General features: G+C 33.4%; 1 protein-coding gene across 1 annotated transcript; it reads left to right on the top strand.

The window, feature by feature from the left end:
- Positions 1–1,022: 1,022 nt before the first annotated feature.
- Positions 1,023–21,045, top strand: LOC149481845 (tyrosine-protein kinase receptor torso-like). Its single transcript, XM_089704578.1, has 17 exons — positions 1,023–1,584; positions 8,798–8,825; positions 9,236–9,375; positions 9,986–10,244; positions 10,355–10,431; positions 11,103–11,241; positions 11,935–12,089; positions 12,731–12,845; positions 14,049–14,185; positions 14,476–14,656; positions 15,702–15,867; positions 15,951–16,367; positions 16,900–17,037; positions 17,187–17,378; positions 18,442–19,408; positions 20,538–20,807; positions 20,846–21,045. Exons 1-15 carry the CDS (start codon positions 1,423–1,425, stop codon positions 18,542–18,544), a joined length of 2,409 nt encoding a protein of 802 aa, XP_089560704.1. The 5' UTR covers positions 1,023–1,422; the 3' UTR covers positions 18,545–19,408; positions 20,538–20,807; positions 20,846–21,045.
- Positions 21,046–21,275: the final 230 nt, after the last annotated feature.

Raw genomic sequence — 21,275 nt, 5'->3', positions numbered from 1 at the left:
GTAATGATGGAAGAAAAGAAGGTTAAAATAACACATCATTTATATTTTATAAAATATTGTTTTCAAACACAGGTTTACATTTTAACCATATACTTAAATCTAATCATTAAAATCTCAGCTCAAAAGTATTTAAAGTACTGATCATTCTTCAATATTATGACATTTAAAAAAAATAAAAATAAAAACAATCAAAATCAGGGATTATCTTTATTTCTGACATTTTAGATACATCGGAACTTTCATTATGCTCTTCTTCATTTTCACTTTCCCTACTGCCATCACCTGTGTAAATCATTTCATCGTTTAATTCAATTCACCTTTAAAAACAAAACCAAGAAGGGTATGTAATAGCATCTCTATATAATTCCACAAAGACTTTCAGTTTTTTGACAGACAGGCTACCGTCACCTACCGCCCGATTTGTTTTTGATTGTGTATGACCGTGAATTGACTTCTATTTCTTTTGAACAAGGTGTAAAATGCAAGTGCATTGTTTAGGGCTCTTACGATTCAATGATTCGAGTGTTTTCGGAAATACGACAATTAGTTAGCGAAGATTTGCATGCGCATTATTAATTTTGGAGTATCTATAATTATTTCTGTTATATTTTCCAAATAATTTCATAAATTAACATAGTCATAACTCATTAGCTTAAACATACTTAACTGAGCTTTTAAGAAAAAAAAAATACTTAAAAAATACTTTAAATTTTCGGCTGCCGACTGTTCCAATTATCATATTGTAAATATTCGCGAATTATATTTTTTTTTTACAATTATTGAAGATATCAATATCTACAATTTGTCGTAAACGCTCCGTTATGTTAGTTTATAGGAAAGCTAACGCTAAAAACTCATATTATTTTCTTGTTACGTTACTCATTACGCCCTTGTGGCATGCAAATTATTATCACGAAACTTCATTCAATCATAAATAATTTAAATATCTGAACTGAGAAAAAAAATAGAGTGGTAAAATTTTCCTGCAAGCTCATAAGCTGCGCCCCAGTTCCAAACGGAGGGCCAATCAGACCGTGCGCGATAGCTGCGAATAAGTCACGCAAACACGTGCTATTGACGTTTTGAAACTAACGCGTTCTTAATTCAAAATTTTTATTTTTTAATATTGTAATCTTAAAGTGACCAGTGACATCAAAAATTGTTATCACTCGATACTCTCACATAAATTTTTAATCGACTGTTGCATCATCGTAAAAACAAAGTATCAAATATTACTAATAATTGTGATATGAGATTAAATTAAAATACATATTTTTTTTATTGAACAAAAATATTTTTGTTATCCCAATTGTTATTACTTAAAATAACAACATCGTAAAAGATAACTGTGTAAATGAAGTTATCGATAAGAAATACTATTTATTGTTTTGAAAGATATTTCCGCTAAAAGTCATTGATAAAATGCATCTTGGACTGAGAGTTGAATATATTATACTTATTATTTTACAATGTTCTTTTTTGGGGGTTTCTGTAAAAGCAGAGATGGTGTCTGAACTACCCGCATCATACCCTCAACTAGTAGACTTAGCGGAAACTGTATGTAAGGACATATTTTTTGACGCGGTAAGTCTTATTCTTGTTTATATTATTTTTTATAGTGTATTTTGAATGTTAATGAAATAACAAACATATGCAATTTTTTTTTCAAATTCAATTAAAATCCGTTTTGTAGCTAGTAGGTAGGTATGTGTGTAGTTAAGTTTATCTTTTAGTGTTTGATTAATTCATGATATTGCAATTTACTATGAAATACCTGTACAAGAATACAAAGTTAAAACAGTCAAGCTTTTTATGTAAGTTTTATTTTTCTCGTTAAAATTTAATATATTAACAAGTATAGTGTATATCTGTCTATTATCTGTGGTAATAGCAATTATCAATTTATTTTATTTTAACACGTTATTTTGTTGCAAACATAAAATAAAATACATGAAATACGAAACTTTTACCAAGAAAACAGCTCAGATTGCGTTCTTATCACATGTGAACTAACTGCGTGAAAATTGACATAATATGTACTTAGAATTTTAGTTATGATTATGTTTTTTAAAATTATTTCAAAAAACCCAACATAGCTTCAACAATAATAAAAATATATCTATTTTACAGAGAGAATTATCGAATAAAAATATAAATTATATATAAAATAAAGATACAAAATTTCATCCAAACAAGGAAAACCAAAAAAATATATTTAAAATTTAATTAAAAATTATTTCGTTACGCATTATAAATATAGCGGGTCTTTGTTCCAATTTGTCTTTTAATTTATGGATACAAGCAAAATAAATTAAAAAATACTGATAATATGAATATATCTCTAGGCTTTTATAGGTGATCAATGGTCATTGGCTACGACTAATCATTCTGTCAATTGCATCGATGTGCGTAGGTTCAAATGCTATGTAAAATATGCAAAAACTATGTAGCAACAGGTAGCAACAGGCAATTATCAAAAAAATCATCAATATATTTTTTTTGTTATGACATATTATTGATTCATACTCCACTATAGGGTCACCTTTTAATGACTAATTTTATCAGCGTCACTTATCTCTTTCGTCACATTTTTAACATTTTCACAATAATTTTCCTTTTTTACATGACTATATATTACATTACAAGTACATTACTATAAGTATATATATATTAAAGCAACATATGAAGTGTTTTTATAAGATGTTTATGTTATAAACTTTGTGTCATGTATCTCTATAAAATATTATTCAATATTTCTATATTATTATTTTATCCTGGTTCATCCCAGGTGGAATCAGGGCAACCGACACGTGCATTTTAAATTTGTATAGTTAAAAATTAAAGTTGTCGCATCGTGACATTGTGAAACTACATAATATTAGCGAATGTTTTAATGAGAGCTTTAGATATTCTGTATTTATTCATCACTAGCGGTCCGCCCCGGCTTCGCCCGTGGTACATATTTCGCAATAAAAAGTGGCCTATGTCCTTTCTCGGGTATCAAAATATCTCTATACCAAATTTCATGCAAATTGGTTCAGTAGTTAAGGCGTGATTGAGTAACAGACAGACAGACAGAGTTACTTTCGCATTTATAATATTAAGTATGGATGGTATCTAATAATGTCATACCATACGGCATCATCATAGTGCCATAATTTCAGTGTTCAAAAGTTAACTTATCTTTATTCTATAACCAATAGTGTAAAGCTAGAATTTGTTTGTATGAACGTGCTTATCTCAGGAATAACTAACTAGACCGATTTCAAAAATATTTTCACCGTAGGATATGTACATTGTATTTACCATGTACAATGTACATACTACATGATCATAATTAGACATCGGATTATATGCATTTGCATGTTTGCATATGCAAATGCATAAAACTCTCTATTTACGGCGTTAGTGCATATTTTAGCCTTTTTCCCCAATCGTGCATATTTCGTTAAGTAGCGGGAGTTTTGATTGGTTGACTAACCTTTATTAGCCAATCAGAACGCTCAGCAAGTAAACAAACCCTATTTTGGCATGGTAAAATGGCAAAAAATTACAAAATGGGCTCCATTTTAAGTTAATTTTGAGCCATCAAAATAGGGCTAAATTACCCTTTTGGGGCTTTAAATTTAAAACACGGGTTAAATTCCAAAAAAGGGCTAGATTTAGCCCGTAATGGTCTAAGGTGGCAACACTGGGCTCGCGGGTTACAAACTATATGTAATTTTAAGAAAATTTCGCTGTTTTTGTACAATCTTTGATTAAAATATATAGAAATAATAAAGGTTTTTCGATTTTGTATTGTACATATTTTAGGCAAATCAGTCGTTTTTAGTGCATATTTCGGCCTTTTTTAGTGCATATTTGCATGCATATTTTGGCATTTTGTTAGTGCATATAATCCGATGTCTAATCATAATATTATGTACCATGGGCGAAGTCTGGGCGAACCGCTAGTAAAAATACGCTACTTAAAAACAAAGCACTAGTATTCACGTATACCTCGATCAACTAATCACCGTTTAAATCAATGTTTTAAAGCTTTCGTTTTGCATATAAAAGTAAAAAAAAGGTTAACACAAGCCAATCACATAATCGGGAGCTTATTTTGCTAAAGTTAATCAAAGCTTACGATTAACATGTTATACCTAACCAATAACAATAATATGTAGTTTCAGTAGATTCTACAGTCGAATATTTCAATTGTTATTTTAGCAATCGAATGTTGATCCGTTATCCGAATATCTGTTACATGTGCAATACACGTCACAATTTGTGCTCCGCAGGCCAAAAGTAAATCTTCAGAAAGTATGTAAGTACCTACTGTATTCAATTGTAACAGTTTTGGTTTATGTTTAAGTGTTTATTGAGTACCTACCTAGGTACCTACTAGTACTATTCGCGCTTTACTGACAGGTATAGGAAGATAGATATAATTCTATCGGATATTGTAAAAAAATCATATTTTGATAAATTTCGTTATATTTTCGTATTTATTGATTTGGTTTTGTACTCTTAAAAAATGATTACCTAGAATTATTATTGATGATTATCTTCTGTATTGAATTTTATTGTACATTTGTTTAAAATATAAATTATTTTTTAATGTTAGTAATGACGTATTTATGCACGGTAATACATAACACATTTGTCGATAAGAAACTGCTTAAAGAGCACGTAGTTCTGCAATTGTAAGGTATCGATCCGGCCCGCGGCCCTCTGCCTGTGTATGTGCTGTGTAAAGGCTGTGTATCTACAGCTTACGTCAATCTCATACATTCGTAGTCTATTCTATTGAACGCTACGCTAACAGAAAGCCACTTGACTAGGGCAGTTACGCATTCGCGATTTTCCGTGCTACAAACCTCCAGCAAACATAATTAAAAATCATAATATTATTGAGACTTAAAGAAATATTTTGTTAAATACCTACTTGAAACACTTTTTTATGTTTTAAATAATATTAATTTTTTGTTTTTAGTAATATTATTTTGTACATTATATTCATAAGTTACAATTAGAATTTTCAATTTTCACTTAAAGCTTTCATCAAAAACATTCGCATACGTATAAACTCGCAAAAGTTTCTCAATGAAATTATCCTCAACTACCAAGTAAACAAGGTACTCATTGATGAGATAAGTATTTGGTATTAAATGTAGTAGCGCATTACAGTATAGTATTACATTATCTGTGGCATTACCCACAGAAGCGGTGACCTTTGTCAGCTTACACCTATCTCTATAATACTACGTACGTTGCAGATATCGTAATCCTAATGGACTCAAAATATTGACGCACTTTATCCATTATATGGATCATATCTGTTGCATATTATATTTTATTAGTAAGTATTATTTTATTCTCTAAACGAATTCATAGTCGAGAGAAGACGTAGGAAAATAATATTTGTGTTCATGCTCTATCGGTCCCACGCATGCAACACTGTTTTCCTGAGTTTAATCGCTAGGTTGTTATGGTCAAATTATGAAAAAATTATGTATTGTTTCCTATGGAATTTTTCAGCCGAGACTAATATTTTCTTATGCATATATTTCAGCCTTTTTTTAAGGTTCATTCAATTATTACTTTATTACAACTTATTGCCGCTAATAAAAAAATAACACAGCTACGATTGTAGTCAGTATTCATCTTCTTTACTTACTGAACCGAAAGATTGAAGATGTAATATTGTAATGATTAGGTTTTACACCAAATTATGGAATATAAATTATTCAAAAAATTTCAAACAACAAAGTAGGTAGCGAACCTACATTCTTTATCGCGTAAATATGCTACTTATCACCTAAATATGTGTTTAAGAAATCAACGAACCTTCTTTTCAAAAGGATCGCACAATTACAAAACGGTAATCTATAGATATAAAATATAAAAATCGTCCACTCGAATATTACTTTAAACGAGCTTTTTGTGAACTTGAAAAAACTGCATCAAATTCCGTTACATAATAAAAAGAAGTTTTTATTCGTCTCGCCGGTGTAAAAATATTTTTTAACGAATGCCTTTTTATGGTAAAAATGTTTATGATTCAGAAGCATCGAGAAGTCGGGACCCCTATGTTTTGTAAACACTATAAAACCATGAGACTACAGCAATATAATGTCGACAATACGTCATTATTGGTTGGATATTTAGTAAATAAAATAACGAAAAGCAAAACTTCCACCGCAACCGAAATTGTCGAAAACGAATCTTTGAACTGAAATTTTCAATGTAATCTCTCTTTTAAATTTTCATATCCATTTTTACTTCAAATAAAAATTCCCTCATTCCGAGCGATAGTCTGTAGAGTTCGTCAAAACAATTGTTTCCTGTCGACTGTCCCACCCACTAAGGAAAAAATACATTATAGCACAGAACTTAATTTCACTCTCCAACCCACATTGTTTTGATCATAAAATGGTAAGCATCCACATAAAAACGTAGCTTATAACACATTCGTTTTTACACAGTATTCAACCAGACATCAGGACAAAAAGCAAATAAAATTCAACAAACAATAATGCTTGGTATAATGTGCGTAAATAATAGACAAGCAATTTTAAACCAATGAAGCAAGACCACCAATATACTTGACACGGTTTTTGTGCCAATAAGTATGTCCGATTAGGTTATTCAACTTCGACAGGACTCAACAAAGACCTCTGTTTATCTTGATCCGAACATTTTTTGCTACTTCACTGAATCTAATTACATTTAAAATTAAAAGCGTTTTAAATCTCTAATTGAATGGCATATCATTTTACAATAATAGCCAACACATACCTACATATACTAATCCAAATAAAGTTATTACATCTAGGAATAAAAAAAGACCCCATTCAAAAATGAATATTGGTTGAGAATATTTTTATGGTACCTATTCTATTGTTTCATTATAAGGCGAATAAGTATTGTAATGGTGAGATGATATGAGAGAAAACCACAAAAAATAACAAAAGGTAGGAATGGAATAGCGGGCTTAACTTATCGAACAATCGCAGTACAGCGAAATATTTCAGTTAGATAAATTAACTTAATATACTTATTTTGTAGCAATTTATGGTTCCTCAAAAACATTTAGTAGGTATCTGTATCAATAATATTTTTCTCCGAACCTTTCTTCTCTTTTATTTAGCTCATTATTCATGATTGGAGTATAATGTATAATGACAAACAAACAATACAATTCTATGACAATAAAAAACAAAAGTGTTAGTGTTAGTGGTTGTAAGTTGTTTTTGTTATACTTATATGAAGGACATACCTACCATAGGTACATTTTTTATCGCATTTTTTTCTAGTTTTAGTGGACGAATGCTCATCGAGGAATAAGTATAAAAAAATAAAAAATAGTAAATTAAGGTAATTAGTTCAATTAAGAAGCTATCGTCAATCCCAAAATATACATACTGACGCGGACGCTTAGAATTAAAAACTTCCGCATTTCAATGTTATACACGACTAAAACAAAGACAACCTTTATTGCTTAAAGTAAATTTTATATTTTTTCCTGGTTTTACTTATTTATTTTTGACGACGATTTAAGCCATACATTATAGGAATAGGATATATGTACTTATTTTCAGGTTAAGATCAGATCAGATTAGTAATATTCAATGTATGTAGGTATATGAGGTACTTTAGACTTCTTTATCCCAAATTATTCAGATATACCTAATCAGATTATTTATATTAGGTATATTATATGCTGTCAATTTAAGTTTTAACGCTCCATAAGATAGGGATTCCTTACATTTCCTTGATACTACTTTGCACTACGTTCAACTTTATACTATATTGATAAGTCCTAAAGATCATACGAAGATCTATTGATTCAAACAACTATTAATACCTAATACCGTTTGATTCCATAAACCTGGATAAAACGTAAAGAAGATAAGCCACGTTAGGTACTTGTAGTTGTATGCAGCTATAAATCAACGTTTATCGTTTCGTATGATATTGAACTTCGAAGATTCACAGAAGAACCATTCGAGTATATATAATTGAGAAGTATCTTTTAAAATTGTAGACTGCAATTACAAACGTCTTGCTTTTTAAATTTGCGTTAGATTTTCTCCGAAAAATCAAACATGGTTGGTCAATTGGTCAAAGGTCACTAACACTGAACACAGGCTTTAGTTTCTCCAATTATCTGTATCATTTTAAACTTTTCTGCAATAAAGATTTTTAACATAATATCGTTATCATCAATTCACGTCCGCATATCACACTTCATCCTGTTAAGGACATACCACGCCAATCTTTTCGAGATATGCACAAAATGAGTTATTTCAGTTTGTTGATAAACAGGTAGCCGGTGATGGTGACTCAATCACGGATTGAGCACACGTCGCTGTAAACACTGGGCAGTATTACATTGAACGAATGCACCTAATATATTAACGTCTCTAAATGTTATCTTTTAATTTGTTACTTTTGTTTTGACCACATTATTTTCATTTGTATTAGTTGAGGATATTTTTTCTGGTGATTAAATAAAGTAAACAGTAAAGATAAAACAGCATAAGGATTAAGGGCTGTAATATGAACTACTTAAACAATTCATGATCCAATAAATCTATAAATAGATTGTATAAAGACAGAAGAAAAATATATAGGTATCAATTTTCAGCATCGATAAGCTAGCCAACCCCACAACTACATAATATGAATAATTTTACAAAAAGGTTGTTTTGAAAGGATAAACATGTATAACAGATTGAAATTGTACATACGTTACAGAATAAATAATTCATGGATGGTGGCCTTAATATTTTGTATTCCATTGTTTCAGCAGCCGAACTGTGAGGAAAACTTTTTAAGTGAGTCTCATTTTTTTAAATCCAGACTAAGAGACAAATTTCATAGTATAAAGGCAAGGAAGGATTTTTTTGATGTGATCTGATTTCCACTTTCACAATTAATATTATAACTAACCAATCAGCATAACAGCATTCATTCTTAGAATTTTTGATAGAACGTACACACGCTCTTTTTTGTGAGCCGAGCACACGTGACAGACGTGAAACTTCTTTGCCAATATTTAAAGTACTCCATGACGTGACGGTATTTCCATGAAGTTTTACCACAGAACACTAGTACTCTCAAAGCGTCTAACGAAGTTGCACTTCAAAAATATTTTTTATAATTTGTTTTGAAATGGAGATCTTCTAAATTAGAATGTAGAGTTACTTTACTGTTAGAATTTCTAGCACAATTATTATGTCTTCAGGTCATCACTACGAAACACAAAAGGAGCCGCCATCAGTTGAAATAAAATGCCGATCAGAGAACACTATTACGTTCACGGTTCCACCATCAAAGGAAATGCAGATAGTGGTTATTATTGAAGATAACTCCCCGAATACGATAGTAAGTGAATGGGTATAATTGTAATAGAAAAATACTCAAGTAAAGGTGGAATTGTTTCAATACCATTATTTTTTTATCCTTTAAAGTAAGTTTAAAGTAAAATATCAATGGTATATTTACTATTTAGAACTATTTTAAACATTAAATACAAGTACCTACGTAAGTAGTTATAAATGTGTACCTCACACTTAATACAATAAACTGGTACATGGCGTCCTAGGATTTAATATGTCCTCTGATCTTCTTTCCTGATATTTTTATTAATATCAAATTACACAATATTTTATCCTGTTTGCTTGGATATTTGGTTAATAGGTCGGCTTACACGTGCGCCATGACGATCTTCCCCAAGTTCATAGACTTGCAAACTACGACTAAACAGAAAACTGTCACAACACTTTTGAAACATGTTTGTTTACTAGGAACACATAATTCAAACTCAAACGAGCCATCTCATACATGCTAGATTTCGAGAAGCACTTTCGAATCGTCAAAATATGAAATAGTTTTGAGTTTGAATTATTATTCTATACAATTTATAATTATTAAACTAAATATTGTATAAAAGAAGTCGAAGTTAAAATTTAATAGAATAATTTTAAAACCGTAGCTAAACTTTGCTGCGATAAAACCTGGCAAAGAAAGAGGGGAAATAAACACACCTTCGGGAAATCATACCTTATGGACGGCAATTATCAACAGAAATGGGAGTCCCTCTTATTGGAAAAAGGACCAATACATGATATCATGGAATTCACTACCCCCCTTGGAAAAGAGGACATATATCGCAACTCCCACTTTCCACTTTGATAAGTATAAACCAGGCTCGAGTGATATTAATGCAGAATTGACCTGGAATACTACAGATCGTAAGTACATTAGCTAAATGATTTAAAGAACTGTTTATCATACATGCACTTTATTTAGTACATTAAGGTTAACATGCTCATATATCACATATATATTATTTCACTTTTAGCGACAGATATGTGCTTTGAAGTATTTAACCGCTGCGAATCTAAGCAGCTAGGAAACGCATTCAAAAAAAGTATACGGGTAAGTTAAAGTAATCATATTATAGTACAGTGAGCAATTAGATCACTTTTATAAAATGTTCATTTCAAACAAAGTCATAAGGATTTGCGACCGTATTTCGACCATGTCGTATATTTTCTAGCTTTCAAACTGTTAAAATGAAATAAAAAATTAAAAAGTTTGGAAAATCCAAAAGTGCACGACTCATAATGCTCATTTAATTATGAAAAAAAAAAAAAAAAAAAAAACTTATTGTAGTTTTCGTTTTTTATTAATTGCAATTAAACGACACTGAATTAATTAATCATTCGCATTCAGTGACCTACAATCGTCGATTAGAATATTTAAAAAAAAAATTAACTCAAATGATGGATTTTTTCACAAGTTATAGTGTTTTCAGGTTTCACACATGACGGACAGGAAAATTTTTTGACCTATTTCGGTGTTTTTTTCCAATTCTATTGAAGTAAATCAATTTTTAAAAAGTATGGGATTAATCTCCATTAAATTATCTCGACAATAGTATGCAAAATATCTTGATTCCGTGAACTAACAAGGCTATAATAATAATTAATAAGAATAGCTGCAAAAATGAGGCGAAAAAAATTTTTCGATCGTAAAGCACTCTCTGATGCTTCGCATCATGAGTCGTGCAAAATCAATTGCGTAAATGCATTATTATTATTTTTCAGCCAAATCAACGCCGTCTGGTGATGCTGAAAGACTTACCTCTAGACGACACTTGTACTATCACAATCCTGGGAAAGTATGGCAGAACGGATTTTGATTATGATACACCATCTTGTCATGATATGCCCGATTGCCTGCCTAGTGAGTAAGAGTTAATTTTTAAATGCTACATTAATTAATTTCATAAGAAAAATAACTCTTCATTTTTATGGTTGCCTGGAAGAAATTGCTTTAAGCAATAAGGCCGCCTATTGCGCACTTACCATATTCATGTTTTCCATGTTAAAATTATATGTTTTTATTACTGGTACTGTACAATAAAGTGTCATAAATAAATAACTCTTACTTCTTATAGTAATTGTAATTATACATATAAATATGGATTATTTGTCTGAAATAAAGATCTATTTATTTATTTACTTTTAACCGTCTTCTTGATGCAGTGGTTGACGCGTGAGCGTAGAACCGAGGGGCCTAGGTTCGATTCCCGGTGGAGACGAAGAAAAAAAATGTCTCGGTCTGGCAAGACACAGAAGGCTGATCACCTACTTGTCCGTAAAGAAAATCGATCAGTAAAACAGATGTATGCATAATGCATCTGCCCCTTACCCCACTTGGGGACATGGGACTTCACTTTTTTTATTTATTTATTTATCCACAAGTACATGGTACCATATGGTACTATGGTTTACGGATTCCTTTGCGTTATAAAAATGCAAATGTTATTATTTATCATTGTTTTATTTTCATCTTAGAAAGATATGTATGTGTTCCTAGATATCCCAAATTTTAATGAAATCAGAAATTAACTAAAGCTCCAATTATCTTTTCCAGTTCCAGATAAAATACAAAACGTAAGTGTGACAGTGGAAGAGGAGAGCTCTGAATCTTGGAGCGTTCACGTAAAATGGCTGAAGCCGGTACACACGCCCAATTACTATACTGTGACGTTGAAAGCCGATGATAATCATGAGAAAAATGTTTCAGGGGTAAGTCATAATAATTACATTTTACAAGATAATATGATTGTTTTTATTTTTCTCTAGTAGAAATATCGTAATTCGCGAATAATTTCTTTTTTAGTTTTTTTGTTGGCAATTTTTTTCTGGTTACCCTGGAGTGAATTGAAATTAGTATTATTTTATATTAATGTGTTTCATATAACTGCAAAATTCATTTCGTAGAGTTTTCAACAGCGTAATCAATACAAATGGAATTTTGGCTTTTAACTAAGAATGCATTAGATTGTAGATGATGATATCGACGACAAGTGAAATTGTTTTTGCTGATAGTTTGGAAATCTTCATGAAAATGTTTTCATATTATAAATATGTAATTTAATATTTAACATAAAAATTAAAATATATTCATTTTAAGAAACAATCCGTTTAAATCACGTTTAAATATTCGTCAGTCAACGTACCTATGTTTCCAATAACACTCATTGTTACTGTATACTTATTCTGAAAAAATAATACAAAAATTGCAACACGTATTTTCAAAACGGATTCAGAGATTTAAATCGATAAAAAAAATCTTTGTTTACGTTGATTAGTCTAGGAAGAGAACTTCTCAGCTAAGACTGAATAGTCTAAAACTACTCAGTTTCAAATTAATAATAACTTTTCAGTCGGCATCCGAAGTGACGTTTCCGGGCGTGCACGGCGAGGGCGTGTACTACGTGTTCGTGGTCGCGTTCACGGAGAGCGGCAAGTCCGGGAACAGAATACGGGAATTCTTCCCACGTGAGTCCGATTTGATGCTTTATTAGTTTACTAGCTTTCCACCCGCGGCATCGCCCGCGCAGTTAAAGAAAAACCCGCATAGTTCCCGTTCCCGTGGGATTTCCGGGATAAAACCTATCCTATGTCCTTTCTCGGGTATCAAAATATCTCTATACCAAACAACAAAACTTTACTTATAAATTAAAAGCAATAAATGTAACAAAAAATTGAATTGATTTTCATCTTTCATGATTTAACCTTTTTTCAATTAATAACCATTATAGTATATTCTTTTTTAGATGTGTAAAATTGTTTCTTTCTACTATAAAAATATATGTCCGCTAATATTACCATGTACACTTATTTCATACCCAATGTCATTTCTTAAAAATATATGTACTGTGTATTACTATAAAAATATATGTCCGCTAATATATTACCATGTACACTTATTTCATACCCAATGTCATTTCTTAAGTGTTTAGTCTATGACAAATGACGTAAAATGGCGCCCGCCAAAAATTTTGCTCAAACTAAGTTTTAAAAATAATTATCTAACTAGTTACTTAACGATGAAAAGTTATTCTTTTGCATTTTGCTGTATTATTTGAATTATTAGTGCAATATCTCTGCACACACGAAGGCATTTTGAAGGGCATATCGTGTTGACGCGGCATGCGGGAGGCACAGCCCGGCACAGACTAAAAGAGTTTGAGACGCTTGGCTCTAACTCGTGTTACAAATAGCGTAGTAGCGGTAGTACATAGTAACTCAATGTCATTGAAATGACTACTTGAATTTGAATTTTGTATTATTAAAAATTAAATCGACGTTAATGAAATTTTCTCGAATTGAAAAGAAAGCTGCGCCTGCGTAAATACTTTGAATTAACATATTATGAGATCACAAAGTTTGTTTAAATGGAGTTTATGTAGTCATTGGTGTTTATTATATAGTTTTCATAAACTAATGCAACTTTTGTAAAATGAGTTGCCCTTATAAATTGACTATTTGACTTGACGGACTCTAATGATGAGTTGGAATTTAGATAGATTCTAAAGAATGAATTTATTTCGCAATTTTATTCGATAGGTTATTTATTATAAGTATACATTTATACAACTACATGTACTGTATATTGTAATGTTAGATAGTGTTGTACAATAAATGGTGAAATAAATAAATAAATATACACTAACGGTACCATTACCGTTTTTCTTTTAGTTCACGAAGAGCCCGCTTCAGTGAGCTTGCTGGTTGGAGCGTGGGCCGCTGTTGTCGTCATATCTATAGCATTTGTTGTTGCTTTCGTGTGGTGGAAACGGTACAGGGACATCAAGAAGAGGAATATGTACTTCCCGGTAATGATTGGCTTTAGATTGATAAATTTTTAATTACAGACAACTTTGCTTTATTATAGAAGTAGGTAGTTAAGTCTATATTTAAGAAAACATTATTATTAATAATGAATTAACTCAATCTGCATCATTTAGATTTTAGGGTAATAATCGTTAAGAAATGACGAGCACGATTTCTAATACAAAAAAATATTTGAAATAATTTGCATTTTTTTGTGGTTTAACAAAAAAAGAGTTGCCCATTATTGCAATTGATAAATCAATTTAATACAAAAACACGCCATAAACCACAGGGCCTCACGGAAAAGACGAAAGACGGTGACGCGGAATCGGACTCCGTATCGGAGGACGGGTGGGAGGTGCGCGCGGAGCGTGTGTCGCTGCACGAGCTGGTCGGTGAGGGCGCGTTCGGCGTCGTGCGCCGCGCCACGCTCGCGCCGGAGAACAGGGACGTGGCAGTTAAGATGCTTAAAGGTAAGATCCGATTCATAGGACCACGTGTTGATGACCTGGTAAAGGTAAGATCCGGCTCGAAGGGCCACGTGTTGATGACTTTGTCGTATAGATAGATGGTTAAAGGTAAGATCCGGCTCGAAGGGCCACGTGTTGATGACTTTGTCGTATAGATATATGCTTAAAGGTAAGATCCGGCTCGAAGGACCACGTGTTGATGACTGTCGTAAAGATAGATGCTTAAAGGTAAGATCCGGCTCGAAGGACCACGTGTTGATGACTTTGTCGTATAGATAGATGCTTAAAGGTAGGATCCCGCTCGAAGGACCACGTGTTGATGACTTTGTCGTATAGATAGATGCTTAAAGGTAAGATCCCGCTCGAAGGACCACGTATTGATGACTTTGTCGTATAGATAGATGCTTAAAGGTAAGATCCGGCTCGAAGGGCCACGTGTTGATGACTTTGTCGTATAGATAGATGCTTAAAAGTAAAATCCGGCTCGAAGAACCAGGTATTGATGACCTTGTCGCATAGATAGATGTTTAAGGGTTAGATCTGGCTCGAAAGACCAGGTGTTGCGGCGTTGATGACCTGGTAAAGATAAGATCCGGCTTGAAGGACCATGTGTTGACGACCTTGTTGTTCAGAATATAGGTATAGATAGATGGTTAAAGGTAAGTTGCAAAGATGGTGATGCCGAATTGGACTCAATATCAGATCCAGCTCGAAGCACGCGTTGTTAGTTTAATAGCGATGTCGTACGCTTACTGCAGAACATTTGAATGATAATATTGTCAATTCTACACTTCGACTCGAAATGTTCAGAAGAAAATATGTACATAAAATATATTAAAGCAAAAAGCCATTCAGTTCAATGAACAGATAAATGGTCATTCGATTGTACAATGGTTAAAATAGTAATAGAAGATTCAATTCCAAGAACCTCAAATTTTTGTTTAATCTTTGTTACCATAGTAAACTCATTGTTTTTTTTAGTTTTTACGCAGAGAATACAATAATTAAAAACCGTTGTATAATCAAACCTTTTTTACACATGCTATAGATTTCCCATCAGTAGAAGAAATTCGTTCTTTTCGCGCTGAAATGGAACTGATGAAGAGCGTGGGAAGTCATCCACACATCGTGAGCCTGGTGGGATGCTGCAGCGGCAGGAAACCCTTCATCATTGCGGAGTACTGCAGTCGGGGAGATTTGCTTACTTATCTCAGGTGTGTTATCTTTCGACTTAAATAAATTCATAAGCTTTAAAGATTTTTAATATTACATCTACCTTTACATGCAAAATTTTCAGATGTTCCTGGGATTTAATGGTTACAAAGCGCAACGTAAAATACTACAACAATAACAAAGAATTTGACTATCGGGATGATATTAAGTGCAAGCGAGATTCTAGACTTGTAATCAACAGACTGTACGATCTTCAAGGAGTTTGTGACACAGAGCTTACTGTACTTGACCTTCTTTCCTTTTGCCGACAAATTGCTATGGGCATGGAGTTTCTATCATCCAATAGAGTTGTCCATAGAGATTTAGCTGCAAGGAATATATTGGTGACTGCGGATAGAACGCTGAAGATCGCCGATTTTGGACTCTCTAGAGATATTTACCAAGAAAATCAATACAAGCAGAAGGGTAACGGAAAGATGCCCGTGAAATGGATGGCGCTGGAGTCCTTGACGCACAGGATATACACTACGCAAAGTGACGTGTAAGTTTTTATATGCATTTAATATAAGTATGAGGGTTCAAAAAACCATCCCAATTCAAACAAATCCCAAACAAATAGTTTTGTTTAATCCATACTAATATTATAAATGCGAAAGTAACTCTGTCTGTCTGTCTGTTACTCAATCACGCCTAAACTACTGAACCAATTTGCATGAAATTTGGTATGGAGATATTTTGATACCCGAGAAAGGACATAGGCTACCTTTTATTGCGAAATATGTACCACGGGCGAAGCCGGGGCGGACCTCTAGTTTTAAATAAAACTAAACCTTGAAGTACCCCTGAATTCATAGTTATGGATTTTAGGGTGGAAGCTATTTGACCAGTTCAGAACGGTTACTTAGATATTATTCGCATTACCGTAACCGGGCATAACAAAAACAAACAAGTCAAAGTTAATTATTTATTAAAAAGATCATGGTGTACAAGATCGAATGCTTTATAAAAGTTAGTAATGGTATAATTTACAAAGTCGATGAGATTCGATAGTCATGCGTATGGTATATTGACAGGTGGTCGTTCGGCGTGGTGATGTGGGAGGTGGTGACGGTGGGCGGCGCGCCCTACGCGTCGGTGAGCGCCGCCCGCCTGCCGCGCCTGCTGCGCGCCGGCTACCGCATGCCGCGCCCACCCAACTGCTCACCGCCACTGTGAGTGTGACTGAAATCGAAATCTGACTGTCAGGAAGATACTACTTGTTAAACGACGGATCACGTATTCGAGAAACGATCCATATTGACGGTCCTCGTAAAACTAAATCCAGAGTTACACTAACACAATGACGATCCGCTGTGTGCAGGTACGAGGTGATGGTGTCGTGCTGGCACGCGCGGCCCCGCTCGCGGCCCACGTTCGGCGAGCTGCACGCGCGGCTGGACGCGCTGCTGTGTGCGGGCGCGCGCCACTACCTGGAGCTGGCGCGGCCCGACGACGCGCCCGCGCCGCCCGCACTGCACAGCGCGCCGCAGCGGTACGTGCGCATGATTGTGAGGTACGTCACACACAGACACACACACACGTGCTCTGACACGTACTTACACTCAACATGTATGGCGTTGCCATGTAAGCCAACACGCGTTATTTCATTCACTCATAACTACAATCATATTGCTTGAAGCATTCACATTTTAAACACATATATTCACACAGTTGCAAATACACGTTCAATTTCGACACCCAGTTAAAATTACTTGTAAATGTTGTTGTAATTAATTATTCGGATTAATCTAATAATTGGTTATAATCTAATACAGGATGTATACTACTACCCAATATAGAATACATAATTCTAAGTGTGACTACTATTACTATATACATATACGTGTGTTACGTGTGAGTGTCACGTATGTCACGTGTAAGTGTCACGTGTGTGACGTGTGTGTGTCACGTGACACACACGTGATACACGTAACACTCACACATGACACACGTCAACTCACACGTGAGCTACGGTGCCACAGACAGACACACACACACAGACACACATAGCGGTAAAACACATATCACCCCTCTTTTTGCGTCGGGGTTTAAAAATATAATACGACTTAATTTAAAGGATATTTTATATAGAAAATTTACCTAGAAGTAACCATAATGCTAATTGGACCCCTCCCCCCCCTACTTACTCAGCTTACCCCCCCCCCCCCCTCCACCCTTGGGGACTTTCGATATTATCATCTGGACATGTCAAGGAATAACTGTAGCGTATAACAGATAACTTACGTTTTATCGTACACTGTACAGTGTACAATAGAATGCCTCAGCAAATGTTCGCCGTGATTTCTTATATGGTCATAATTTTTTTATTTATGAACCGATTGACATGAATTAAACACTTATTGTTACCACAATATATAAGTGAAAACCGCATCTAAATCGGATAAGCCCTTTCTGAGATTAGCGTGCACAAACATACAGACAAACAGACAAAAAAAATAACTACAGTTTTTGGGTTCGGGAACGATTTAAAACCTGCTATTTTTTTTGCATATTTTCATTGTACAGACACAACTTTTCTACAATTTTATTATATCATGTATTATTCTTAATTTCAGAGGAAAATGGCCGTGGTCGAAGCGAGGTTATCACAGATCGAACACGGCTAACAATTATTCGCCTGCAGATTACAAGCTATCTAACTCACTACAAACTGACTAAAATACGAATAGAAGAATATTTCATTAAAATCTACCTCTTCACTATTTCTACAACTTACTACTTATAACGCAAGATTATATTTATAACTATTAAGTTTATATTTATAACTATTAAATTTATAAGTATTAACGGTCTTACTAATAAAATGTTACCCATTTGCTTTGCAATGGATTAGTTAGTGCAATAAGTAATAACCTGTCTTGTTTTTATGATTGACGTTTCATGTGAGCAAGAGCAGGACACAGCTATGGTAGAACATGGTAGAAATTTATCCATTGTTTAACTTTTTTGACAATTTCATTGTCTGCTTATATTGTCCCTGATTATCTATGTGTACGAAATGGTATATTTTTAAATATTGTATAAAATAATTTTAACTGGCAGCTGCCATAGCTAGACAAAAATCTAGAGTTCACAAGTGGTGAATCTGACTAAAAAACAATAGTTCGCCCAATAACTTGCCGCCAAAATGCTACAAAAAGAAAACTTATGTGATAGCCAGCCGTGTGAAGTTAGAAGTTGTGGCTGTTTGATTTAAAACGCGATCTGATTACTGCATTATATTAATATAATCTTTTAGTTTAGTACAATATTATTGAATTTATACCTTAGAAAAAAAATGGTAAATAATCATTAAATAATATGTACTTTTTTTTAATAATGAATAAGCGAATTTCGATGAACTTATTTAAGTTTGGTAATTATTAATATATTTCATAGTCAGTATTTTTTAGATTGCCCCATAATATCTTCCCAGTCTGTGTCTATATTAAGAGCTAGGGGGCAGCACTGTATAAAATATTTGTAAAGTATTGAAATGAATGTTCCTATGATCTCACTAAATAAGTTAATTTTAGGTTGTAGGCAGAGGCGGCTCGCCCTAAGGAGCGCTGGTGCAGTGAACTCCCATAAATAATTATAATAAAATCATGGTCCTTAATTTAATTATTACCATTAATTATTACTATTTAAAATCAATCGTAATCTTTAAAACTACTGTTAATACCAATGAATATATCCATCATTCCATCATCCCATACACCTGTATAATACCTACTGTATTATGTAACGCGCGAAGCGGAGCGCTCACGATTGCGCTCCAATGAAAAAAGATTTAGTACATTTCCTAATACGAAATCCAATAGGAGTGAAAGAGAGGGTTTTGCCAGAGCCCTGCGCGTGAAACAAAAGATTTTCTATGGAAAAGTAGCAAAATTCGGAGCGCCGCGCCGCACCCGCAAACGTTGCCGGTTCGTTTTTACCGCCAGGCAGGACAGCGATTGCGCGCGAGGTTGCCAGTTACCACTTCTATAATATAAACAAACACTCGAGTCAAATTCAATGCACGCGCGCGATTCATGCAATTTTCTAATTAAAATTATAAAATACGTGTTGAAATAGCCTGTAGTTATCAGTATTACTTGTGAGTGTTAAAATTAACAATAATTATAATGTGGCGTTCATTAAAAAGTGTGATAAAACGTTACAAATTCGGCTTGAATGTAAAGCTAAGGGACCGCCACGGCCTGAACTTGATCTTACGCAAAAATGTACGACAAAAACGAAAACATATACGCGTGTGTTTAAATCTGAACAATATGTGAAAACACCGTGGTTGTGTGGTTGTGATGAAAGCAACAAACTATTTTGTTTTCCGTGTCTTTTATTTAAAGCGGGCGCGGCCGGCGGAGGTGAGAGTGCTTGGACTGAAACGGGCGTTGACGACTTAGCTCATCTTTCAATGAAGATGAAAAAACATTCACAATCTCGGTACTCACAATTTGTTGAATGAACTGCAATTGGCGTCTATCGGTCTTGTCGCTTTAAGTTATAGATATTTTTGCACACCAAAAAGAAAGACGTATCACGTATGCATTTTCTTTATAAGTAATTTTTTTGATAAATTATTGTACTGCTTTACACCATGTATTTTCAGTGTTTTATTTCAAGTGAACACCCATAAAATTTTGTCACGAGCCGCCTCTGGTTGTAGGTACTCGAAATCTAGATAATAAGTCGTTCATACTACATGAAAAGCCTTAATAAATTAAATACTTACTTTAAAATACGAAGAAAATTCAATTAACGAATTAGTTATGTATGTGACCAGTAAATGATGGTGCTAATTTTAATTTAACATAATTGTATTTTTATAATAATATTATTTACTTTGTACCTATACGATATTTTTAATAAATAATTATAACTGAATCTAGTGTTTTATTTTGTGTGTACCTACCTATCCAATGATCTCAATGACAATGTATTATGTAACACTACTACTTGTATACGTAGTATTAGTCTGTGATACTACATAATTAATATGGCCGCCTGTATACATAGCAAATACAGGGTGTATTCGTTAAGTGTGCACAGGCGATTATTCCGTAACTATTACAGATACCAAAAAGCTTGAAACTGATGTCGAAAGTACTTTACCTAATGAGTAAAATGACAATAAAAACTTTTTAAAAATATTACGAGAAATATCCAAAACTTTAAAATTATAGTCCAGCCCCCCTAGTCAAGTAGCTTTCTGTTAGCGTAGCGTTCAATAGAATAGACTACGAATGTATGAGATTGACGTAGGCTGTTGATTTGATGGTTCTCAAATATTTATTACGCAATTTGTAGGACAATATGTCTGTTGAATTATATAAATATTAACTAAGTGAAAACAAAAAAATCAGCTGGTTAGTGGTTAGTAATCATTTATGATGACCTCGTTATC

Source organism: Colias philodice, chromosome 16 (assembly GCF_061535455.1).
Source record: "Colias philodice isolate Cphi_HAF_F1 chromosome 16, ilColPhil1 Martin Lab GWU primary, whole genome shotgun sequence".
In the NCBI taxonomy this organism is placed as follows: Eukaryota; Metazoa; Arthropoda; class Insecta; order Lepidoptera; family Pieridae; genus Colias; species Colias philodice.
The sequence above is the reverse complement of the archived record's forward strand: the minus strand, read 5'-3'. Positions and strand labels throughout refer to the sequence as shown.